General features: G+C 47.1%; 1 protein-coding gene and 1 long non-coding RNA gene across 7 annotated transcripts; one reads left to right on the forward strand and one right to left on the reverse strand.

The window, feature by feature from the left end:
• The first annotated feature begins 5859 nt into the window (after positions 1-5859).
• Gm30416 lies at positions 5860-26369 on the forward strand. 5 transcript variants are annotated; one of them, XR_875953.3, is made up of 4 exons: positions 5860-6160; positions 11213-11444; positions 17444-17614; positions 25714-26369. It is a non-coding gene; the product is annotated as a predicted gene, 30416 (long non-coding RNA). The 5 variants fall into 5 exon arrangements; XR_384744.4 differs by having other exon boundaries at positions 11213-11247; XR_875954.3 differs by lacking the exon at positions 5860-6160 and adding an exon at positions 10368-10399.
• On the reverse strand, positions 18773-24980 carry Crygs (crystallin, gamma S). 2 transcript variants are annotated; one of them, NM_009967.2, is made up of 3 exons: positions 24905-24980; positions 19996-20238; positions 18773-19161 (listed from the first exon to the last, which is right to left on the reverse strand). In NM_009967.2, exons 1-3 carry the CDS (start codon positions 24923-24925, stop codon positions 18889-18891), a joined length of 537 nt encoding a protein of 178 aa, NP_034097.1. In that variant the 5' UTR covers positions 24926-24980; the 3' UTR covers positions 18773-18888. The 2 variants fall into 2 exon arrangements, with proteins under 2 accessions (NP_034097.1, XP_006521818.1); XM_006521755.2 differs by lacking the exon at positions 24905-24980 and adding an exon at positions 20767-21012 and having other exon boundaries at positions 18778-19161.
• Positions 26370-26648: the final 279 nt, after the last annotated feature.

The raw sequence follows: 26648 nt of genomic DNA on the forward strand, positions 1-26648 counted from the left end.
ACCTGGGCAGCTCTAAGGGGACCTGGTGCTGCCGTCAAGACTTGAATGAGAAAGCAGGGTTGGCTAGGAACGGATGAGCCATGAACATGACAGAGGGATCAGTGCTCTGAAACCATCACAGCGTCGGTTTCTCACCTATTTGTCTGTAGTACCTACCAGGCCAACACCATTGCCAGCCAGACAAGGCAAAACCTGTTCTCCTGCTGAGTACTGCCCGGTGCAAAAACTGACATCCTTGGTTCTAAAACAAAGTCAAATTTAATCTCAGCTGTGCTCTTGACCACACAGTGCCTTTTCTTTTCTTGATAATAAACACCATGTTCCCAAGAGCACATTCTCCAGTCTTCAGTGTTCTTTCTGAGACCTGACCTCAGAACAGAGCAAGTTGCCTAACCCCTCATGTACCTCTGAGAGTGTTCAACACTGCAGCCATCTCTTCCCGTGGTCTCATAAAAGAAAATATAACCATTCTTGAGTAAAATAGAGTAAAATCTCCTGCAAAGAGATTAGGCATCTACCCTGCCTTGGCTGGCAGGGTTGTACTGCTGAGTAACTTAATAGACTGGGGTGAGAAGAGTTCTTTATTATCATAGAAGAATTCTAGTTACAAATGTGAAAGGATTGCAGACTTAGAAAATCACCTCTGTTCTTGTTTTCAATTCTATTTGGTTTGAGTGAAAATCATGAGTAGATGAAAGAATGAGCTCACAGAGTCATAGAGAGGTGCTCAAGGAGAGTCTGCTGTGTTGTCACCAGAATCCATGGCTAAGTCACAACCACTAAGAATGTAATGGCTAATGATAGGGAACTCCTGATAAGGTGAAATATACAGTAATTTTGCCTTCACCCCAGGATCACTAGGAAACTGAACCAACCACCGGGATCCATCATACAAATGATCACTTTAAGGGCCTAGGGTACAACCTAGGCATAGAGATAGAGTTAAACCTAATGAATGGGCAAAGTTGAGGCAACTACAAATGGGATACCAATCACCATGTACATGCATCCTAATCAGGCTCCTCCAGTTCATCTCCAGCTGGGGAAATTTCCATGGATCAACCATTGCATTACTTAACCAAGGTAGAGCGTAGAAAGCCTCACAATTGTTCTGGTGGACCAGCATGATTGCATCAGGAGGAATGGTCAAGGCCAGCCCTGCCTTTTGACCACAGATTATCTTATGATATGGCCTTTACTGATTGGATGAGAGGAACAGCAAACAGCCATGAACCCATCTCCAAGAGAGTCTTGAGTAGACTCAGGCTTGGCTATATTGTATTAGTTCTATTGAGACTGTTGATTTACTGTCTAACAATGTGACATGACAGCTCTGAAGACTGCAGATGAAGGAAGGCCACACTGGTAAGAAGGCAGGCGGTCTCTTCTCCATGACTTCATTTGCATACATCTTAAAAACATGAAATAAAAGCAAGAAATGGTCACAACTATGTTATTATGTGATGTTCTGTTGCAAAACTTTGTGTTCATCACACTTGTTTTAAAGATGCAAAATAAACCTAGTTACTTGCACTTATAGAAAGATTGAGTTTTTAACACTGATCTCAGATTTCAGTTTCATGTTACAAGCTTGTGCCTTGCTCTGAAAGTTGTGCCCAGTAGCAAAATAGTGGCTCAGTGGTTCAGTTCAATCCTGATTCCAGGATCGCAGGAGTAACCAACTACTTCCTGATAGAGTTTGAGTCCACTTCACCGAGGAAATCTGAAGTGGAAATTTCTGGTTTCTTTGGAAAGTCATTTATGTCAAATGATGTTTTGCTGGGGCACGCAGGTGAAAGGACTCATAATGTTCAGAAGGAATATAAAAATGACCCCACAGACAGTGGGAGCTCTAGATTGGTTTTCTTTGCTCTACCTCGCTATTCTTCACATGACACGCATGTATTGGCTTGCCCTACATTGCAGTGCTGAGCTCCACTTGTGGTAATGCCATTGAGAGAAACTCACCAAAGAACCTCTTGTGAAGTTCCTATATGCTGGTTTGGGTGTGTAGTGTCTGGCGAGAGGACTGGACTGCAGCTGCTGGTTCATGTGTGGTGTCTGCTGGCAGGACTGGACTACGGCTGCTGATTTGTGTTTGGTGTTTGCTAGTGGACTGGACTGCTGATACCCTGACAACAAAGATTAGACTCACCCCTAAAGAACTACTTCTAAACAGGTCTCCTTCCCCCATGTCCTAATAGCTTTTTCTCCACTACCTCTGATGGGTGTGGGCTAGAGACAAGGTCGAATGTTTATTCAAGAAGGTTGGAAAAAATGTATGCCTCCAGAAATTCATACCTGGCACTGTCAAAAACCCTTGGCTAGAGAGGTCATAGGCCCCAATAATCTACTATTATTGGTTTGGTAAAGGGAAATTGTCAAACTGCCTCCTAAATATTTATGCATGTGCCCTCTCATCCTGGTTAGAGAAGTTCCTGCTTGCAATGGGCAGTGGTTAATGCTCAGACTGAAAACTGGTCAAAGTGCTGAGAACAGGTGACTGTTGAGTGTCAGCCCTGAACAGGACATGTGTGTGTCTTACCCACCCAAGGCTCAAAGAGCACTGAGGACAAAGGCAGGAGGGAAGAAACGAAGGATGGGGAAGAACGATATGAAATAGTCTTCTGGGGAAGGCGGGGTTGTCATGTCCGTGAACTAATAATAGCGGAACTTACCTGGGCTCCTCAACATTCTATCAGAGATGGCAACGGGGCTCAAGGTGTCACACGTTTCTGATGGAGTATAAGCTGTTAGTAATTACTTGGGAGGTAGAGTCAAATTCCTTATTGGTACTACCACTGGTACTCAAATTAAATACCACCCACCTCCACCCTCCAGAACAAAACAAAACCGAAACATACCAAAGGGAGCAAAAACAGTAAATAAGAACAACAAATATGTGAAAGGAGGAACATTTATTAGAAAGGAATTCAGTATGGGGATGGGTAAAGTGGATAATCGGGATATCATCAAAATACATTTTGTATGTGTGTGTGTGTGCGCGCGCGCGCGTGCACGGGGACGGGGACTGCTGGGGGAGCGGGGCGTGGGCAGAGAGAGAGACAGGGACACAGGCAGACAGAGAGCTAGAATTCTCATCCAGGCAGCTGGAGCTCAGAATCCTGCGCACTGCTTTGGCCTCTTGTCTGTGGATTTCTGGGAAAATGTCTAACTTGTCTAGGCTGAAGACATGATTCTCATAACAGGACCTGCCGAGCAGTGCAGTGGGGAACAGAGCCTGAGAAAAAAGTAGTAATCACGTGATGGATGAAGGTCCTGAGCTGGAGAAAGAATACACATTTTCTTGCCCGGCCTCAACCAACTGCCCCCACCCCCGAACCCCCCCCCCCCCCCACCGCTACAAGCACCAGGCTTTGATCCAAGGGCTTCACACATGCTAGGAAAGCACTAGACCCCTGACCTTCCCCAAGCCCCCAGATCTACATTGAATGAAGTTTCTACCCCCCTGCTCTTGTTCCCCACCAGTGTGCTCAGCACTCAGATCATGCCAGGGTAGGGCTGCTCCGATAGTGAGGAGGCCTACATTTGTTACAGCATGGCCCCCAGCCAGTCATGCTGTTGCCCTGTTCCCCCAGCCAAGGCCTGGGGTGCTCAGTCTTGAGCCTTCCGGGGGGCCTGGAGGGTGGACACTTGCAGGACAGTCTGCCTGTTGCTGGCAGTTGTGGGCGGTGGGTGGGTGGAGGCTCTTGTTGGAAGGCTCCCCAGAACAGATGGGGCTTTCTGTGTTGCTGGATGGAGGCAGCTTGATGTATAGTAACTGACAAACTACTCATCATGAGGGGCGGTCCGGAAGGAGGCCTGCAGTTGAGTGGGCGAAGGGGCTCACACAGAGGGAAGTTGGCAAGCAGGAACGCACCGTGTGGGTGGAGGCGCAGGTGGAGCTGCGGGGCAGTGTGCTCCAGAATGAGGTGAGGAGGCTCCGCTCAGCACGGGCTGAGCCCCCCCCCCCCTTTATCAAGAGAAGAACACTGAGTAACATTTGCTCAGAGTCTCCAGAAACAGCTTCCCGGGAACCCAGAATCAGCTCAGTGCTGTGAGGGGCAGGGAGGTCTTTCTTTTCTTCTTCTTTTTAAAAATGAAATTAAAGGAGGGATGGGGGGCGGGGGAGGGAGAGGATCTCAAACAACAGGAAGCAACAGGTAACTATGAAAATGAAGAAGCATGGTGGGAGGAGAGAAGGAGGAGAGGGAGGCAGGCACACCGAGAAAAACATTTCCCACGAAGTGGAGAGGGGACGTTGAAGCAGGTATCTACTTCTCCTGGGAGGGTCTGAGTCTTTTAAATGTTTTAAAGTGCCACAAGGTGGCCCCCCTCTGCCCTAATTTTGTCTTAACTTAAGGAAAATGGAGCTGATGAGGCTATAATTTCATATGAAGCTGAAATATGTTTAGCACAGGCCTTGATGCATCTGACCAGTTTGGACTAGTCGGCCCAAGAGGGCAGCCCTGCTGGAAACAGACAAGCCTATAAGGCCTTTGTCTTGGAGGGTGAAGTTTGCAGTCTTCTTTGTTTATCTGGCCATCAGGGATCAATGACCGCTGGAAGCATTTCTAATTTGGTGGAGAATATACAGATTTGCTGAATTATATGCTAGTTGTTATATGTTCATTATCTAGTAAGGGATAGAAGAGAGAGATGTTGGAGTCCTGGCTACAAACAGATGGAGAGAGCAGATGTCCTTCTGAGATGACCCCAGATGTGCACTGTCCCATCCTGTCCATTTCCAGGCAATGACTGGGGAACCAGAGGCAAGAGGACTTGATTTGTTTGTCACTGGGCACTGCTGTCACCTCTTGGGGTACAGGTCTAAGACTACAAGGCTCACTCCTGCATGCTGTGGAGGGCCACTCTGGAAAAAGACACTCTTGCCTGAGAGTGTCTTGAGGCAACAGAACGAACAGGTTAGAGTCAGGGAGCCTTGGTGGAGCCTGTCCCTGGGGATAGGCAGCCATCCCTTTTAACCAGAACCCCTGCAGGGCTAATCTGCTTTGCTCCCCACTGTAAGGTTGGCAAGTCTGGAGGGTTTGTTTTACATCAGTAAACAAGGCCCCATAAATAGCACAGCCCATTTCCTTTGATCCCTGGAGCAACAGGGTTTTCCTCTGACAGCTTTTGACATTCTGTCCACCACGTGAGAAGTCATTCCTGCCTGCCTGTTGTGCTAAAGTTTGTACTTTTGCTGACACCCTTGGGAATGGTAGACAGGCAGCCTTTGAAAAAGAAAGACCTTTCACATTTAATCTGAACCAATTCCTGTTACGAAAACATCCTTTTATTTCTAATGTCCAAGCTCCGGTCAAAAGTGGGGGGGTGGGGGTGGGCACTCAGAGCTAGGGATGTAATTGCTGGTCCAGTACTTGCTTACCGAATGTAGGCCCTGAATTTCATGCCCAGCACTGCAATACCCAGCGGAATCTAGAATTGAGGCCAATTTACAAAGCAGGAACTTACTGGGCAGGAAGATAATGGGAGAAGCTGGTGCTCAGGTAAGCAGAAAGGATCCCCACCCCACGGTGTCTGTCTTTATAGGGTGGCAGTTCTCGACCTGTAGGTTGTGAGTCCCTTGAGGGCCAAATAACCCTTTCACGGGGCCTCTTAGGACCATCAGAAAACACAAATTTACATCACAACTCATAACAGTACAAAAAGTACAGTTATGAAGTAGCAAGGAGAATAATGTTATGGTTGGGGTCACCACACCATGAGGAGCTGTGTTAAAGGGTCACAGTGTTAGAAAGGTGGAGAGCCACTGGTCCAGAGGCTTTCTAGCCCTTTCCACTCCGCATTCTTACATATGCCCATTTGTGACACAGCTTCCATACGTGATCTCATCTAGTCCTCAGAATCTTGATATCCATGAATCTCCTTAAGTTGCCCGTTTTCAGAGGTGAAAACTCAGGCTCATAGATGGAACACAGAATCACCATGGCTTAGGAGGGAAACACTTGTCTGGGAGCAAAGAAACCTGGATCCTGTTCCTGGTTCTGTCCTCAGTGCCCAGGCTTTGTCCTCTCACGTTCCCTTATCTGCAAGAGTTGCTAACCAGATGGATCCATACGCCCAGCAGTTCAAACACCGGACGACCCCAGCAAGCCTGCTGTGCTCCTCCTGAGGAGGCCAGGAGGCTACTTGCAAGGTGAGGGTAACCCAGCAGGGCCTGCTGGGACATCTGTCCATGTGCTGCAGTTCACACCTCTGTTTCTGCAGTTACACAGTTACAGTTTCTTAATCAGACTGGCAAGGCTTCTTAGGTTCCATTAGTATTCCCATTGGACAGGATATGCCAAACTGCTAATAGCACCCTGGGGGGGGGCTCCCCCACCTCACACTGTCATCTGCCTTTTGGGAGATTTTATTTTAAACTTGAGTTTACATTTATTAAAATTGCACTATTTGTTTAAACTAGGGAACTCCAGGCCAATGCCCATGCCAAGGTGAAAGGGGACTGTGTTCCGTTCACTACTGTGAATGGCCCCACTAGTGGGAATAGCTGAGGGACTGGGAGCTGCCTGGTTGCCTTTGGGAAGCTTCCATTTGCTAGTGGGAGAGAATTAAAGCAGCAGCTGCAGGCAGATGTTGGTGGAAGTTCAAAATCCTGGAGACGGAAGCAGCAGAGCCTTATGAGACAAGGTGGACTGACTGTGTGCATCTGGGCTTTGTCGCTGAGATGCTGTGCCTAACCCTGTTTCTCTGTCTCTCTGTCCCGTCCCCCCTCCGCCCCCTGCCCATCCTCTCTCTCTGTCTCTCGCTCTCACTCTCTCATTCTCTCTCAGCCTTTGCTTCTTTACCCTTAAGAGGAGCAACATGGGTTTCATCTGCCTGGAAGCACATCCCAACCCCAGCATTTGAGTGTAGGGAAATATGTGGGAGATCATCCCAAGGAGGCCTGGTAAAAGAGTGAGGAAGTAGGAGAGGAGAAATCTGTCCCTCAGCAGGCCACCACATCGTCCTGCTGTGGAGCTCAGTCCTGTTGCTGGGAAGAAAGGGTATATGTCTACTAACTTCTATCATTATTGCTTTGGGATGTTCCTGGGGGGCATGAATGGCTTGGCATTGTTGGCCATCCTCAGGTACAGGCTGAGAATGGCAGGGGACCTAAATGGATTTAAGGATTTAGAGAAAATAAGTTGCTCTCCTATTACTACTTCAAGGCCCAGAAAGAGTAACTTGTGTAAGTTACACAGCTGGCAAAGTAGTAAAATAAGGCTTTGTATCCAAGTTTTCTGGCATGGATAACCATAATGCTAGAATGGTTTTCTGAATAAAAATAACAAGGAGAAGAAGAAGAAAATGAAGAAGATGAAGAAGAGGAGGAACAGAAGGAGGAGGAGGGAGAAGAGGAGGGGGAAGGAGGAGGGGGAAGGAGGAGGGGGAAGAGGAGGGGGAAGAGGAAGAGGGGGAGAAAGAAGCAACAGCAGCAGCAGCAGCAGCAGCAGCAGCAGCAGCAGCAGCAGCAGCAGCCGCTCCACTCATTTGTGTCTGATCCTGAAGCTTGTCTTCGTTGTTTCCTTGAATCTGTCTTAGGGAGCCCACATCACTATGTCTGCCTAGGGATAATTTCTAAGTCTCAAGCATTACAGCCAGGAGCTCCAACTCAGATGCAGGAGGACTAATGAAGTCTGGAAGTTCTGGTCACTACTTCCCTCCCTGGGGCCAACATATGGTCATATTCCCCTACTCACTCAAAATTTGTGCCTGGGACTCAGCTTTCCTTGGACCCCACAGCTCCCGTTTACAGATGTCTTCCTTGCAGATGAAGTGCAAGGATACAGAGAAACTGGGAGGACGGGTAGTACCTTCTTGTCTTCCCAAGATGACCAGGGTCTCTACTCCAAGGCTTGATAAGGAGTTTAGGTCCACAGAAAGCTTAGACCATCGAGACTGGCAGCTTATGATGATAATACATAACAGGTTCACGATGAATGTCCACATCACAAGTGTCTTCCCGGTAAGAGAGATGGCAGAGCTCTTGACTTCCAACAAGCTCATATTCTGAGGGAAAAAAGAGAGATGTGGATGGATAGCTGTGACTCTGGACACAGCAGACGTGATGGTGACGTGACATGGGATGTGGGAGAAAGGCGTGTAACTAGAACTCCTGAGGGGACATTTGAGTGGTTGCACATGAGAAGAATCACAGGCAGTAAGGTGAAGGAGGGGATTCACCACAGGAAACAGCGGGACTCTGGTGTGGGTTCTTAAGAGCAGTGATAGCTTTCTCACCTCAGGCATGTGTGACCTAGGGACTTAAGACGTCAGATTCTCAATGGCCATCAAAATCAGCCCGAGACCACGCATGCTGGCTAGTTTTATGTTAACTTGACACTAGAAACTAGAGCCATTTCTACAGTGAGAACTTTGAGAAAATGTCCCTATCAGATTGGCCTGTGGGTGAACCTGTGATGCATGCTTTTAAACTGAGGATTGATATGGGACGCTCAGCTCACTGTGGGAGGTGCTACATCTAGGCAGGTGCTCCTAGGTGCTAGCTTACTCAGCTCCTAGGCTGAGTCAGCTGTGTGGAACAAGCCAATAAGCAATGTTTCCCCACGGTCTCTGCTTCAGTTCCTGCCCTGGCATCCCTCCATGATAGAGTATGAACTGAGAGTTGTAAGAAGTAAACGGTTCCCCACCCAAGTTGCTTTCAGTCAAGATGTCTTATCACAGCAGCAGAAGCCAAACTCCACCTGTGTCTCACACAGATGATGATTAAAGATTCGGACACATGGGAGTAAGAAAAGTAATGTCGGCTTCCTGAAGGAAAACAAAGTAATAGCACAAGACTGGTGTCCGAAGGTGGGCTCCTGAGAGGGTTGCCACGAGGGGTTCTTGTAGAGATTTTAAAAAAAAACTTTAAAAATTATATTTATTTGTGTGTGCGTGGAGGTCATGAGACAGCCTGCAGGCGCTGGTTATCATTTTCCACCATGCGGATTCTGGGGATCAAACTCATGTAACCAGGCTTGGTGGCAACTGCCACCACCAACTGCCAAGCCACCTTACTAGCCCTGTGGAGATGTTTTTTTTCTTACAAGACTTTTGGTTGGGGTTGGGCAAAGACTGAAGGGATTTCTATGAGACTAGTCAGTTTCCTGAACATATTGTTGGTAGAGTCAACCAAGCTGTCCTTGAGCCTGCGTGATCTTCTGGCCCAAGCAGAGAGATGGTTCCATGCTATGCACCAGCTAAAGGTTGAGGTGTCCCTCTGTCCACCTCTAATTCCTTCTTGGATACAGCTGACTTTGGCCCCCTGCTGGCCACTAGCTAGCCAGTGACTGCCTCTGCAGGCAGGCATTTCTGGTCTCTGCCCTTGGATAATGCCCTGCTCTGTGCTAACTCTGCCATTGTTCCTCGCATTCACACGCATTGTTCTGTGCATTTGCACAGCTAGGTTGTAGTTTTCACAAAGGGCCTTTTCCCTTACTGCCTGCAAAGCTAGCTCCTAACACAACTCCCTTGAAACGTTACCAACAATTCCCTGAGTGCAAGCTATTGGAGGAGGGGGTGAGGGTGCTCGGTGAGGTGAGTCCTTGGGCCAGGTGCTGTGAAGATGTCCCACTCCAAGCTGTGCTTTCGGAAGCCGTCTTCTCTAGCTGAGTTATTCTGTGACCATGCTGTGAACTGTGGCACTGGTACAGTGTCATATACGGTGATGGCTAACAAACCTCCATTTTGTGCTAGGCATTTGTTTCGGAACTTAATAGTCATTTGTCTCTGACTCAAGGTCCTGGAAGATAAGGCCCGGCAACCCTGAATCCTTGACCCTCACTCGGAAATGTATGGCCATGATCATCTGCTCTTAGGATGCGACCTACCACTGATTGTGGCTTCTGTGACTTGCATATGCAGACATTCAAGGACTATTTTAAAGCCACGTTGAATATCTAATCTGGCAGAGCAGAACAGCCCTTGTGGTTTGTTACTTTAAAATCCCCTCTTTCACTCAACTCTGGGTGCATGTCTCTGATTTGGGTTAGACTGTGGCCCTGTAAGCAGCTTTAATAATGTGGTTAGTTATAACCTGGATCAAGCCTGGGATCTTTTCCTGGTGGTCTTAAACTCCACAACAGCATGAAGGACATGTGTGATGGCTCTGAGAGTCGCAATTGTTTTCTGCTCACACGTGAACCCAACAGATGAGAAGGGTTTACCAAGGAGATGACGCACCGTATGTGTTAGGAAGAGTGCTTGAGGCAGACAGATTAGAGATGGCTGAGGTGCCACATCCAAGTCTGCCACAGATGCCGAAGTCAGGAAAGTGAGGGACAGAGGATGGCTTTGTGACATCCTTCAGGATGGAATGGACAGAGCTTTGTAACCAGGGGAGTATAGGAGAAGAAAGAGCTGGGGACAACGTGAAGTTAGTGTGTTAATGGTAGGAGGAAAGAGATGTGGGGAAAGAGGGAAAGAGAGGTAATATGGAGGAGGAAGAGGACAGTGCAGACCTGTTAACTATTCCCCTGGCAGTGTTCAGATCATCTGGAGCAGATGGGGAGAAGGAGAGGAAGAAAGAAGAGGGATGATAGAAGAAAGGGAAGGGGAGGAGGGGAGGAGAGGAAGAGAAGAGAGAGAAGAGGAGGAGGAGGTACAGAGGAGGGGGAGAGGAGAGAGAAGGGAAAGAAGAGGGGAGGGAAGGGGAGAGGAGAAGGGAGGGAAGGGAATGGGGGGAAAGAAGAAAAGAAAAAAGAGGGAAGAGAAGAGGGAAAGAGAAGGGAGAGAGGAGAGAAGGGAAAGAAGAGAGGGGAGGGAAGGGGAGAAAAGAGGAGACGGGAGGAGAGGAGAGGAGAGGGGAAAAAAGAGAAAGGAGTGAGGGAAAGGGAGGAAAGAGAGAAGAAGAAAGAAGAGAAGGGAGGGGTAGGAAAAAGGGAGGAGAGGGGATGAAAGGAGAGGAGAGAAGAGTCTCTGGAGTCATAGAGCTTAGTCCAGGGAGAGTGGAATATGAAGAGAACCAAGAACGAAATGTCCTCAAACTCTGATGCCTTAGGGAGAGGAATGGGGAGGAAGCCGAGCAAACCAACACTGCCCTTCCATCTTTTCTGTTAAGCAGGAGCTGGTGCTATCTGAGGAGACTGGCCATGTGATGGGGTTTTGAGAAGGAAACAGTTGCTAGTGGGGAGGGCATGAAGGAGTTGACTGGGGACACAGAGAGGGACTGCCAAGCACACATTGTTTTCTCCTGCCCTGACAGCTGTCATCAGTCAGGGGACCAGATGGAAAGATGAGGTAAGACTCTCCCAGTGCAGAAACTACACCCATTCGTGAAGCAGGTACCTCTAGCTACAGAATTGTTCTTCGGAGCCAGTAGAGGACCACTGATGCTGCTGGGATGATTTGCTCATGGAAGCATGCAAAGAAGCTTGGATGCCTTCCCCGGTGACAGCCAGGGCGAGCCTCTTTATACTTATGGACCCGAGTAAAGAGTAAGAATGGAAGCCCATGTATCATGCCTGAACATATTTGCACATTATAAATTAAGCTACAATCACTGCCAGCCTGGATTCCCAATTGGTGTCCTACCAGTCACTTCCTGAATCACCACACAACCAGGAGCTGAGCGCGCACTCTCTCTCTCCTGACCAGCCTGTGCCCTAGGAGTGTTCAGATTTGGTGGGACAAGATGGGAAGGGAGGCCAGATCTCGGCTAGGGCCCCCAGCTGCTGCCCTCTGAGCCCAGGACAGGATACAGCTAGCAAGTGCTTTATGAAACAAGGCAGGCAGGTATGGGTGTGTCAGCTCACCAACTCGGAACCTCCAGACAGGTCTCAGCACATCACTCTAAAAGAAGGAAGGGAAAACAGTTATTTTGTGGAATTAGACTGGCTAGACACATGGTTCCGGAGACTTTAAAGACACTATAAACAAAAGCAGAGTATCTGGAAACAGTCCCATTTCCTTTACTCTTGAATTATTAAAAATAAAAAAGGGTACGTCTATAAAATAGTTGCTAAGTAATAAAAAAGAACTACTGACGTGTGCTGTACACACAGATGTATCCCCAAACATTATCTGTGTGGAACCACACACTGCCCGATCCCACTCAGGACCTCGGGAGAAGGTGAGCCAAGGGAAGGACAGTGGCTTCAGCCAAGAGGCTGAGTCACGGTAGGCTCCAAGCAGAGACACCCAAGAGACCCAAAGGAATTTGTTTGGGGAGGGTCGACAATGTTCAATCCTGGTTTTGGTGGTGCCTGCATCATGCTAAAGCTTTTAACAAGTGGGCTGTATAATGCTGGGAGGATGTCCCAGTGAACTTACCCTGCCAAGCCACAGGCCAGAACTTCCTCAATTCTGAGGCTACCCTGTGGCTCTCTCCCTGACCCCACCCTTCTGCATTCAGTACCCCTGGGCTGTTCCTGCACAAGCTGCCTGCATGGGAGAGTGCAACAGCCCACCCCAAATGCAGTTTCTGGCATCTTTTGAGTTGGCTCTTCGGCCATTCCATAGATCTTGGTAGACCCAAGAACAGTTCTGAAAGTGATCTTTTTTAAAACAAAGAAATCAGTACCTTTTCCTCTGTGTTAGCAGCCAACCAGGGTGCTTTAGATGCCTCCCTCCCTGCCTATGAGAAACTCTGAACAGGGAGGAAGAGGATGCAGTGGGTCTGATGCTGGATCAGACGATTACAGATCGCAGCTTGTACCTGCTGCCTGGGGGAACTCTTGTGGCTGAGACAAAGCTTACCAGGCACATCTTCCCCAACTTCCCCACCCCATCCTTACAAGCCAACTATTTCTGTGCTTTAGGCATGGCTTGAAAGGTCAGCCCTGTTCCCATACCTGTCCACAGGGTGGGAGTGGGAGTGGGGCATGGCGCCTGGGGTGGGAGTGGGGCATGGCGCCTGGGGTGGGAGTGGGAGTGGGAGTGGGGCATGGCGCCTGGGGTGAGTGGGAGTGGGGCATGGCGCCTGGGGTAGGGAGGGGGCGCTCTCCTGTCGCGGCTCAGGATGGTGCAGGACTCCTTGTAAGCAAAAGGCTCTTTTTTCCAGGACCTAAGGACAGTGTGAGAAGGTCACAGACTGACTTCCGATTTAACAAGTCTGAGGGGACGGCAAGCTCTGGCATCCTGGACTTGTTTTCTCGCTTTTACAGCTCCTAAATAAACAGACTTTTAGGAATGTTTGAAATTCAGTTCAAATTTCAAGTGTTGCCTTTAAAGAGACACACAGGTGGTCATTTCAGAGTGAATTTTTTCTCTTGCTTTTCTTGTTTTCCAACTTTGAGATTTCTTTTCATAGATTAGATTTTTTTTTTCTTTTTTGAAAAGAGGATACACCCACAGGCCAGGCTATCAAGCCCCCTCCTTTGGGCAGATCTGCCATGTTCCTTTATTATGGAAGAATAATTAGAAGAGTTTTCTCTGGTACCAGAGAAGGGGAGAGCAGCGGGCAGGAGAAGACACACAATACAAAGGACAATGAGCTAATCCAGTTGTCTGTCCACTGGACCGATCCCCTCTTAGGTCCCTCTGAGGCCAATGCGCTAATCCCCGTTACGTTCACTCACACCTCAAGGGTCATCGACACTGAGAGCACCATTATGCTTACAGGAAATGTGAGGCTAAATTCTCACGCGCAGAGACATGGTTGGCATGACACTGGTTACATTAAAGGGCTCTTCTTGACTCGAGGGCCCAGGAAGGCTGAAGTTGTCCCTACAGACACATAGTCTTTCTGTGAGTCAGTCTATTCATGCAGCAAGTGGCAAACATAGCTACCTTCCTCTTCACACAATCACTGGGAGAGTCAAAGTCCAGCCAGTCAAGGGGGTCCCTAAGACAGTGTGAGTGAAGTTGTTGCCAGGAGACACTGAGTAGGCAGGACCATGTGACTCTCTCCCAACTGCCAGGTTGCTTAGCCTTTAGAGGAGTCTTTGGGAGTGACTCCGATTCATAACCCCCTCACAAGCAGGTCTCCTCCTGACTTTTTTTTTTCCCACACTTGCTCACAGAAACATAGTTTGAAGATCTATCTTTCTGTACTTAGCCCTGGGTTCTGCAGGACCAGCCTAACAGGGCTTACTGTGAGCCTGGGCAAACGAGCCAGTGTGTGTTCGGAAACCATGTGGTCAGCATTACTGCCAGGGCCCACCATTGTTCTGGCCCAATGGTTCAGTGCGCAGGCTGATGTGGCTGTTAAAGTGAACAAAGGGGACAAATCCCTGCCTGCTGGGTACTTCACTCCCAAGAGGCAAATTGTTTCAGGATTTCCCCAGAAAGCTATTCATTCCACAGTCACCCAACTGTGTTATAGCTGCTGGCTCACAAAGGGAGCCACAGGTACTGGAAAAATAGAACTAAAGTAGAAAGATCTGAGATGGGGTCAAGCCAGTACTTCCGGTCCTGGCAGAAAAAAAAAAAAGGAAGATTAACTTTCCATTTCTGTGCAAGTAGCCACCCCATCATGTGGCCAAAAGCCTCTGAACTTCCCGATACTCCCCTGACTCCTCCTGACCACCCCTTGACTCCTCCCCTCCCACAAACAGTCCAGAAATGATGTGAAGTCACCGGTAGACCCCTGAGTCATCATCTTGGAAGCCCCGTGGATTCTGAGTCCTTTCACCACGGAAAGGCCCCTCCCAAGAATGTCCTTCAGCAAAGGGTTTAGGGTAGCTGCCTTTATTCCATTATAGGTATAGCTAAGGCGTTTCTCCATATTGTCTCAGCGAATACCAACACAGCTGCTTGAGTTGTGTTTACTATGGGGATAACGTGTAGGTTTGAAAAGCTCTGACTTGTGTGGATTCTAGACACAGCCATGTTGGCTTTGGAAGCTGCCCAGAACTAGAACCAGGGAAGAGACTAATGGGACAGGCACGAGAAGGCCAGACTCCTGCAGCAGCTAAATGTGGCTTTTCTCGAGGTTATGGGATAGGTTAGATGACTCTGACATATTTCCCCCAATTATGAAGCGCCTGCTAAAATAACAGACATGAACTGTGGAGGTGGCTTGGTAGGTACAGTGCTTGCTGGGCAAGCATGAGGGATAGAGTTCCGGACTCCAGATGACACAGAAAAGCCCAGTGGTTTGGGCAGTCCTACCAGTAGTCCTGGCACTCCAGAGACAGGGAGGCTCTGGATCAAGCTAACTAGCTAGATACACGGTAAGCAAAAGAACCTGTATAGATATAGACATAGACATAGACATAGACATAGACATAGACATAGACATAGACATAGACATAGACATAGACATAGACATAGACATAGACATAGACAGACGATATATAGATACATTGTAAGCAAAAGATCCTGTGTGTGTGTGTGTGTGTGTGTGTGTGTGAATGTGTGGGTGTATGTATGTGTCTTTGAATGGGAATCAAGGATGATACTTAACCACAATCTAGAACCTCCATAAGCATGCACATACAGCCGGGCGTGGTGGCGCACACCTTTGATTCCAGCACTTGGGAGGCAGAGGCAGGCGGATTTCTGAGTTTGAGGCCAGCCTGGTCTACAGAGTGAGTTCCAGGACAGCCAGGGCTACACATAGAAACCCTGACTGGGAAAAAAAAACATGCACATACATGTATATATGCATCCCTATGTATGAGCACACATCTGTACATGCACCCATATCATGTACATGTCATATGCACATTTCTGAAAAAATTATGGGATAAAATAGAAAGGTATAAAAGTGGCTAACTACATAAAAGACTATGCAATTAATCCAGACAAGCAGTAGCTACTTATTAGTAGAGACTAGCATGAACGCAGTAGCCACTGCCATCCAGTGGATCCGTACTATGTCAGAGTCTGTATTTGAAAATTCTAAGCCCCAGATACTTTGTAATCCTCAACTACAAATCATTGTGGCTTTGAGGCTACTTGTGGATGTGGGCAAAGAGGAGCAGTGATCAGTGACCCAGTGCATGTGGTCCCAGGTGGAGTGAAGATGCCTTTTTGTCTCGGTTCTCACACATTGTTCCAGGACCACCTAATGCCATGGTCTTTGTATTCTTGCTTCCTGCTGATTTTCTTACCATATAGAAATGCCCCCAGGGATGCTAGCAACTTGTGATCTAATGTACCACTCACTCAAAGGCCGAGACAGACCTTCACAGAGAAAGCAACTGCTCATCTGGTGTGAGTTCTGGTGCCACTGGCTATGAGTTCCATGTTACTAAATCCACAACATACGTAGTGTCTTGAAACACAAGCACCCAGGAAACTAGGCTTTGTGCTGCCCATCGACAGGCCACGGGTGCTGGAGGCTCACAGGGATCTGATCATACGGCTCCTCTCAGCAATTCAGCATTTGCTGTTCAGTGTTTGTGGTATTGTTACAACTGCTAAAGACAAGGCTACCAAAAACATCTCTTACATGTTTTATATGTTGTCTGATTCGAGTGCCCACAGAGCAGGTGCTAGCCAGAGAGTTATCCATCTTAGATTATGCGACTCTGAACTAATTGGGATCCACTCGCAGAGAGTGGATTAACTGCCTCTCTAGCTTTTGTGCCAGACTGCCAGTCCTTGGGAAAATGTAGATGAACTCACAGCAAAACTGGTACATCATTAAGAGGCATCATTATGTCTTGTGGGTGGGGACCTAGACGGATAAGACATAAGACTGCAGATTGAAAGCTGCAGCAGCAGATGCTGGCTTTGTGTAAGAGGGAGATTGTAGTATTCAATTCTCTCTGACAGCCAACATTTGAAACTAGGGGTCCACAGGTCCGTCCGTGGGAGACATACACGCTTACAATTCTTTCTTAAAACAGCACATGTAAATTTCCTTTGTGGGGCCCGTACCCCCATTTCTGAAGCCTACAGTGTCCCATGTGCTTTTAGCCTCACGTAGTTCGTTATGATTTGCCTTACTCTTGTAACAGGACGGTCGAATATAGCAAATGCAAATAAGGGTGATGTCACAGTATCAGACACTGATCATTTCTAGCATGCCCCATACGGCACTTAGGTCACATTTATATTTATATCCCAGTATTTGGTCTTTATTAATACTGTTTCTGTATTTAATCTGGCGGTTCTCCCCTTGACATTACATGTTGAGGAAGTAGACTCCATATTTGGGAAGTACTCAGTCTTATCTCAGAAGAATGCTTGAGATAGAAGAAAGCTAACAAGGTTTTAGGATAGCTCTGCCTTTGCTTTCCTGAGATGCTGTTTCAGAGAAAACAATTAAAGGTAGGTGGAGTAAATTCAGGATAATCACTTCGCTGTCGGAGTGAGGTTGATGGCAGCCCTTGACTCTGACAGCAGCGAGAAAGAGCCCTACCCAGAAGGACTGAGGTTTATGAATAGAGGATAGAATTGGCTTTTTGGCCTTTAGTATCAAATGCCTGTAAAATCCCTTTTAAGCAGAGTTAAGAAGTGCACCTGTGGCTTGAAGAGCAATGACCGCCTCTCTGAATCAGGGCATTAACTGACAAATCTGTTGTTTTATGTTTGCCTCCCTCAGACTGTGTGTAGCCGTCCCGACAGCGCTCTCCTGGATTGCTGTCAGCGTTTTCTGATGGCTCGGAACACATTGTGATGAATGCCCAAGGAACAAAGCAATGGTTGCTATGGATGAGGAGGCCGTCAATAAGTGTGCTACCACAGCCTCAGTTTCCCCAGTGGAATGTGACTGGTAAGATCTCTGAGGTCATTGCCAGAGACAGCTCTTCTAAAAACCATGTCAGTAACATTGGGTATTGGCCAATGTTTTCAGTGTCCTTTCTGGCCCAATGTGTTCAGTGGTGAGCAGTTGGTGTGGGGCTCTTATATGGGAGATGAGGTGAGTTAGCTTCTTGGCAGAGCGGCAAGGTCCAGAACTGACAGTCCAGTCAACTACGGGGCTGGGGCCCTCAGCAGCTGTGTGCAGTGTCCCATCCTTTCCCCTCAGTGTGCATCTGCCTTACATTTCTCAAAGTCCTACTGGCTACATGAGAAGATTATAGATATGTAGTATGCATTGGCATTTAATGTGTCATTTGGGGGAAAGACCCTAGAAGACATGAGCTTTGTCATCTCTTTAAAAGGCAGGTAATTTGAGCATCTCCCTGAAATCTCAAATACCCTCTAGCACTCTAGGGATGGATGCTGTGTCTGCACCAGGACTCAGTGAGCCTCAAGACTGTCCAACTTCCTTTCAAATACCGCAGTGAGTTCTTTTACTGCAAACCCACAACATCTGGATCTTAATTGAGGGACATTAGGCCGTGGCTTGGCTACTCACAAGTAACAGGCCTGGTTTTATTGCTTGTTGTCCATAAGGATCCTCTTTCTGGAGAGAAGCTGAAGTGGGAGCCTACACCCCCACATTTTACATTGGTTGGGGTCCTTCCCTCACTCACACTGCACTCAGACCTCCAGCTACTGAGCTGAATGAATGAGCTGGAAATTAAACAGTGGCTTCTGAAACCGAAATGTCTTCAACAAAGCTCTACTGCTATTGGCCACATGGTGGATGCGATCCATTTTAAAAATGTTTTCTTACGTCTCAGTTTTCTTAATTGTAACGTGTAGACAGACTACTATTCTTAAAGGGTGGGGTGAGAAGAAACAGATCATTAGTATAGGTGCGCTCCGTAAAGGGCAGCTCCGATTTTTGGTGTTGTTGAGTTAATGCAAAACACAAACAGAAAGAGCCTCTATGTGGAAGTGAGATTTCCTAACCTTCTATGCAGTCTTACTTGAATGCACTTTCTTATCTGAAAGATGAACTGCTCCGTGTAAATGCCCACTGTGGAGGGAGCCCAATTGCTGGTCCCTAAAAGCAATTAAGAAGAGGCACAATAGTCAACGATGGGATGCATTCCAATGCTTTTATTTACGTTGTCTATTTGGACCACAAGCCAGACAGCAGAGTTCAGCCCTCAAGTTCAGCCCTCAGGGAGAACTCTATGGTCCCACTCCAGGCCATCACTCCACAATGCGGCGGAACGACTGGATAGCGGGGGATGCCGCACCCCAATCGACGGGCTTCCGGTACTCCTTCTTATCCAGAAGATACTGTCTGCCACGGTAGTTGGGTAGCTCATAGAAAATCCAGGTGCCTTCTACCACCTTACAGGAATGAATCTCTCGCAGGTGAAACTGCTCCATGATAGAAGGACAGTCTTCCGTGGTTTCGTACATCTGACCGTTGAAGTCGCCCTTTTCAAAGACCTGAATCTTAGCCTGGCCTCCGCTAGACTGAAAGCAACAACAAGACCAACAAAAAGAAATGAACAGCCATTGTTACAGAAATCATTAGCATGTCAGGAACTCGGGGACAGCTTGGTGCACAGCCTCTCATCCTTAAGGGAGGGTCATCAGAACTCTGGTTGCCACCATGAAATACCAAAAGGGTGGACTAGCACAATTGCGATAAACATCTATGAGGGAGAGAGAGTCCTTGAACAACTAGTATTTACTCTCTACTTGATCTCAGCCACGAGGCTGAGAAGTAATGCCATTTAGTCTACTGATGAAGTAAACTAAGATTCTTATTTCATTCAACGAAGAAGAGGTAGGAAGACTTAGGAAAGGGCTGTGGGGAGACGGGAGTGGATGGAGAGATAGCTCAACAGTTAAGTACATGCAGCTCTACCAACAGACCGAGTTCAGTTCCCAAAAGCTCCATCCAGCAGCCCATATCTAATCTGCCTGTTAACTCCAGCTCTAGAGGAGCCAACACCCTTCCCCAGCCTCTGAGGGTACCTGCATGCAAATGTGTGCGAACACACACACACACACACACACACACACACACACACACACACACACTCATAAAAACAAAATCTTAGCCAGGCGTGGTAGCACACGCCTTTAATTCCAGCACTTGGGAGGCAGAGGCAGGCGGATTTCTGAGTTCAAGGCCAGCCTGATCTACAAAGTGAGTTCTAGGACAGCCAGTGCTACACAGAGAAACCCTGTCTCGAAAAAACAAAACAAGAAAACAAACAAACAACAACAACAACCAAAACAAAAAAACGAAAGGAAGGAAAGATGCGGGGTCGTGGCCACATAGCAAGCTTCCAGACTCACCAGATGAACAGCTCGGCAAGAGCCCAGGCGGTCATTAAGGCCCATCCAACGCTGGTATTCAGGGTACTCGCCCTGGGGTAAGATGTACATGTGCCCGGAGAAGTTGGGCCTTTCATACACAGCCCAGGTGCCTCCCTCTACTCTAATGGAGTTGCAGCGACTTAGGTACGAGCGGAAGTCTGCGCAGTCGCAGTCGCAGTCATAGCGGCGGCCTTGAAAATTTCGGTCTTCGTAGAAACTAATCTGCACACAGAGCACTGAGTGAGCTGAGGAGCTGGGCGGCTTTGCACACAGATAAAAGCGACAAGCACACTGTCGAATTAGATTGGCTTTCCTTCTACTGTGAAGAAAAGCACACAGTTCTACTTTACCTCACATTTGGCTTCTGGCAATCTTATCAACAAATGGGACAAGAACTTTCTTAAAATGGAACAGAATAAAAGAATGTCCTGATAGAAGCCAGTAGTTTTGGACCAAGTGGCATATTTAAAGTTCCCATAGCCCTCTACTTACCACAGTATATTATAAATGTCTGCTTATGCGCCGGACCCGCCCGCCCACCAGACTCCTCTTAGATTCTCCCAAGGGTAAAGACTTGGACCCAAGGGTAAAGACTACAGATCACCTGGACCCAGAAACAGCCAACAACGCCTCAACAAATGCGCCGTGAAGATGACCACGTCATGAATGGGCACAGGTACAGACGAAAACACATCATGACTGCAATTCGGAGAGATTGAGGCAAAAGTATTCTTTGCTTCGAAGTCTTACCAGTTTCTACCACAGGACCTGGAGTGTCTTGTGGCACTGGGAACAAGTTGCCACGGAGAGCCAGACATAAGCCCGTGCTCTTGAACTACTCCTGCTGAATCAGCCCGGCTATCCTGGGGATCCAGGATATCCAGTAAGGCATTCCTGGGGACGTCGGTTTCCCACTGGTCCAAAAGCATGACCCAAATACACTCACTGTAAATGTATAGTAATTCAAACCAGAGCTCAGAATGCTTTCTAGTTGAAATCGGGGACACCTGATAGGAACACTGGGGGTTCATAAATCGTTTCTGAATATCACTGTGAAATAAAAAAAAAAATAGGTCCCCCCCCCCCCCCGTTGATCAGTAATGCCTCAATCAGAAAAATACTAATTATTAGGAAAGGGAGAAGTGTTAATTTCTTGGCGTTATGCTGCCACCTTGTGGCTGATTTGATTTATCGGCTTGGCAGAAAAGCGTCGTCGTAAAGGTGCAGAGGCAGGTAGTCCTCGATTTTTTTGGTGAGCTTAGCAGGGTAAGTAGCTTTCCAGAAGCAAAGAGCACAAGACGATAAAGATGCATAAAATACGTGAGGCACACAGCCTACCATAGGAACTAGGGAATAGTGAGCGTCTGGGGTTCCCTCGTGCCTGTAAACGCCAAGAGCAAGAGGATAACGCAGGGAGCTGCAATGGGAGAGCACTCTCAAGGAGCCCAGGGGGTGGTGACTCATTAGATGGAGAGAATGCACAGATTCCCAAAGGGCACACGATCCTTTCTTCAGTCCTGGGTGACTCTTCAGCAGGTGGCACACCCAGAGTTGTTTCATTCTGCCTTAATCCTTCCGGTTCCCTTCCTGTCCCGATTCTCTCACCTCTATTTCCTGTTCCCTAAAAAAACCAAACAAAACCACACACACACACACACACACACTCATTTCATTTCCTCTCTTCAATTTTGTTTTTCTGCTCCCTCGCTCAGTTTAGCACAGGTGAGTTAGAGGTATATGATACCTGTTTACAGATGAGAGGGAAAAAATTCCAGCACCGCTTACTAGCTATGTGACTTTGAACAGAGCATCGAGCCTTCCAAATCTGCAAAACAAAGTAACAGTGCCTTTCTACAGAGGGTGGCCTGAGGGTAAAATAGTAGTCAAGTATAATACTTGACTCAAAATTGCCAATGAAGAAGGGGCTTACCCAGCTGGAGGAGCTACAGGCAATTAAATGGATCCTGGGAAAGGGAGAGTCATATTTCTGGGTGGAGAAGACATTGGTTCTCATCATTCCTAATGCTCTGAAGATTTGATACAGTTCCTCATGTTGTGGTGACCTTCATCCTTTAAATCATCTTGTTGCTAACTTTGTAACTGTAACTGTGCTACTGTTATGAATCGGAATGCAAATAGTTGATATACATGGTATCTGTGATCACCACAGGTTGAGAACCACCCCTCCAAGCTGTCTTGCTCAAGTAAATAACTCACAGCCATGCTCAGGCAAGAAACCCTAATGACATGCAATGGGGCACACACACACACAGACAGACAGACAGACAGACAGACACACACACACACACACACACACACACACCTTAGCACACCCTACACAAAGCTAGGAAGCGGGATACAGGAAAGAGGCTTGCTGGGCGTGGAAGAGGAATGGGAGAATGGGAGATGAATGTGACCAAAGTACATTTTACCCATGTGCAAAACTGTGAAACACATTTGAAAAACCATTTAAAATACATCTGGTTTAGTCTGTATGTTAAGTGTTTTCAGGGCTGTTTGGTACTGGGTAACCAACTGGCGTGCTCTTCTCTGGGGCAGCCTGTTTCTTCTGCTCTCCGAATTCCTTAGTTGCCTGTAATTCTTTGGTTAGGGCTGAGGTCCCCTGAGCTCTCCTCCTTTCACCTTAGCATGTCTGTTAATGTTGTCCTTGTGCAGGTCATATTTAGGCAGCCAAGGATTAATACTTTAAAGAGCAAGCTGTTCTCATTGTTACGGACAGAGATAATTTCCAAAGGCCACTACCTATTCAAGGATAGCTATAGCCTGTAGAGTGTCGAGTTTATGTGGGCCATTTTCTCTTTCTTCCATCTTCCCACCCACATGATGTGACTTAACAAGGCAGCATTTGCTCTCTGAACACTTGGTGGGACTGGCCCTGCACTCATGAGCCTTTGTATTGTGACTGATGAAGGGATCTTCAAGAAAATCCAGTAACTTCTCCAAGAACGGACAGGTTCTACAGGACTTCATCTCTATGCTGAATTGACTTTTGAGCCAAAAATGATTTTGTGAGAGCTAAAGAAAATATGGGATGTGTTTTAGTTCATTGATTCCCAACATTTATGCCTCATCTGCACATTTGCCTTATACCAATGTCCGGGACATGAAATATGCACAGGGCCACCATGTTGGATACCTTCCCAGGCTAGCCAGCCATTCCATGTCAAACCAAGTGTGCATTTGTTCTTAATGGAGTCGTTTCTGGGCTCCAGCCCAAACTCTCTGTTCAGCGGATGAAGGCTGCTCCATCTATGCACAATTCCTACTTATAAAAGAAATGTGGAAGCCATCCAGTCTATATCCATCCATTCTATAGCCAATGGAGAGATTGTGGTCTTTTCACATAAAATTTGGAAGAGAAAAAAAATCAACATCAAATGCTGGTTTTCCTAGAAATCACTATAAAATCCCTGTCACATTTAGTTTTGAAAAATAGCCTACCAACCCAAGCAGAAAGAAAAATATCTCGATTATCTCAGTGGTTAATGAAAATATGCCTAACAAAACCTGTTGTTCTTGCTGAGCCCATGGTGCCGCTGATCAATCCAGTGACAAGATGGTGAGAACAGAAGGGTAGAGAGAAAGAACGGGTATTTATTTACATGATGTCTATGCATCAGCCTTCCCTCAAGGCTCTTCAGACTTTTCAGTAGGACCAAGTGATGTATATTACAGCACTGGACATCTGTCTGTCTGGATGTGTGCTGTATCTGTCAACTGAGGAAAAAGTGCTCAGGCACAGAACCTTAGGTTAACAGCCACCTCCTAACCCCATGCACTGGAAAGCATACAGTATCACCTGCATAACTTCTTGCTAGCCACAGTCTAAAGATGAGGAAACCGTAAGATGAATCTAGATGGGGTTTCTTCAACCCACCTGGCCTGAGCTTTGTAAAGTGTCCATGTCTCAGGAACAACAAAAGCTGAAGACTCTGTGGTACAGGCTCAGGAGAGGGAAAGACCCGGAGCAAAGACAAATAATCAACTAACTGCATGTACCATGTGACCGTACATGCTCTATCACCCACACCATGTGACCGTACGTGCTCTATCACCCACACCATGTGACCGTACGTGCTCTATCACCCACACTTCTGGGGTCAACTGGAGAGGCGAAGTATGATCTGGATGTCGGGGATCTGTTTATTCAAGGGGGGGGGGAACTTTGTCTTTAGGAGATACGTATTTAAATATCTGTCATCAATGCAATGAAGTCAGCTACTTTTCAAATGGTACAATGGAGATTCACCAAATGTTAACAATTGGATTCACTGCATATTTCTCTTAAGTCTTCCAAGATTAGTAAATCTAAAAGCAAAGAGTTGGCGGGGCCCAGTGGGGGGATCAGGCACTGCACAGTGCCTCGGCCCTCCAGAGTTATTGACTACTACAGAAGCAAACCCCCTGAGCAATCACCTTCCGACAAGCAGTTGGGTCAAACGTTGGTGAAGATTCTGCCTAGAAACAAGAACCACTTGAATGCAGAAGTGCTGTAAGATTTAGTTCACTGGCCTGGCCTCTCCGCTGGCCTTTTGGAACAGTAGCATGTGAGGCTAAATTACCGAGAAAAGAATGCTGACTACTGATGTTTTCTACTGTAGTCTTTGCCATGTTCCACTCCTGTGAGATTTACATCTCCAGCTGCCGGAAGGCAGCCCTTGCAACGGTTCATGTAGTACCTAGCACAGCATCCATCACTAACAGTAACTCTTTAACGTGGTGTTAGATGATTCTATTTGACTAGAAAACAAGCCTTTTCCATCTTCTCTCCCCAGGATTGTCCCTCAAGCACTAGTTTACTCATCTCAGGGCAGTGAAGCAACAGCTCTGCTTTGAACGTGCCCCTGGATGAGAAACAGTTACTTACCTTGCCTCCAGTTTTAGACATTGTATGTGCAAAGGTTGATTCCCGCACTACTGAGAGAGATCCAGGGCAGCTCCAGGACTACAGGCAGAGGGACATTTATAGAGGGCAGTTCAAATCAAACATCTGCTTAGTCATGAGAATTGGATCCAAAATTTGAGTCAGTCATTTAGAGTCTATTGATGGTTGCTAGAAAAACAATTGGGATTATGAAATAAAGGAGAGCTCTGTGGCCCCTGTAATGCTCGCCCAGCCCTACTGCATTGTAGGCTCTGCTGAATCAAGGCACCCAAAACCCAGCCAAACGTTTAAAAAATTCAAAACCAAGATTTTCTCTGTGCAGTTTGTTTTCTCAGCCAATGACCTCTTGGACATTCCTAACATTGTTTTATTCAACAGAGGGCCTGCAGAAGAAACCAAAGACCATCCTTGATTTCTGGGTAAACAAATTCACTAAGAACTAAGGGTCATGAGTGCTCATGGGGGTGGGGGTTGGGAGTCACTACAAAAAACATTTAAGTGTGGATTATGTTAGATATATCAATGTTTGACTCAAATTTGATTACTGCCATAAAACTAGGTAAGAAAAATGTCTGTTTTTGATAGGTGCATGCTAGTATGTTTAGGAGTAAGATAATGTCGGAGACTACTCCTAAGCTTTAAAGACAATGATAGAGAGCAGAAGTCCAAGTATGGCAAATGGTAGCAACTGGGTGCTCTACTCACAGAGCATGCAGGAGTTCAGTGACCTAACCTCCCTCCCTCCCTCCCTCCCGTTTTTCTTGTTTGTTTGCTGTTGTTTTTCCTTAAAGAGTCTTAATATGTTATGCATCTCTGGTTGGCCTGGAATCCACTGTGCAGTTGAGGCTGGCTTCAAGGTCATGGCGACTGTCCTTCAGTCTTCAGGAATCACAGATTTGCCTTTCCAAGGTCAGCTCACCTATCCTTGCAAATGCCATTCAGTTATCATGACTCACAAGAGGAGTGTCGTGTACACAGGGACAGAAAGCTGCCTTGAGACTCCAGAACTTTCTGAGCCTATGCTCTCTCTGCCCATTACCCTGGGCAAGCAAATGTCTCATCCCTAGCTTTGGGAATGAGATGAAGACTTTTTATACAAGCTCAGAGAAACACGACGTCAACTCCCCCCCCCCCCCCTTAGCTTTGCCAGCCAAGCTCAGTCTTCTTTGAAGTCCAACTTTACCACTTCACCTCTCCACAAACAAATCTCCAAGAGATCTCCACGGTTATCTTTATAAATGTGGTACCCACAGGAGTGTTCAGCTTAGAAAGGGCAGGTCTAGGGGCTGGAGAGCTCAGCAGTTAGGGGCACCTCCTGCTTCTGTGGAGGACTGGACTTCAGTCTGCAGCAGAAGCAGCAGCCCCAGAGGAGCTCACAGCTACAGCTCTAGGAGCCCTGACGCACGCTCTCTCTCGCGTGCGCACACACACACACATTTATGCACTTAATAATATTAAAAATAAATCTGTAAACATGTGCCTTGACATGTTGATTAATGAGAAGCGAATAACAAACCACAGACGGCATTTGCTCCCTCAGTTTTACGCACTTTAAAGTATCAGAACCCTTTAATGCCATCACCCATGGGTCTTCATTTGGTCATGCTTTGCTTACTCCAATTTCATGCTGAAGTAAAAACTACCAAAGCGTCAAAGGCTTAACAAGCATTGAGAGAGTTAATTTTACCTGAGGACTAAGAGCGGCTGCGCTGTGGTGACAACTACT

The sequence above is a fragment of the Mus musculus genome, chromosome 16 (genome assembly GCF_000001635.26).
Source record: "Mus musculus strain C57BL/6J chromosome 16, GRCm38.p6 C57BL/6J".
Classification (NCBI taxonomy): domain Eukaryota; kingdom Metazoa; phylum Chordata; class Mammalia; order Rodentia; family Muridae; genus Mus; species Mus musculus.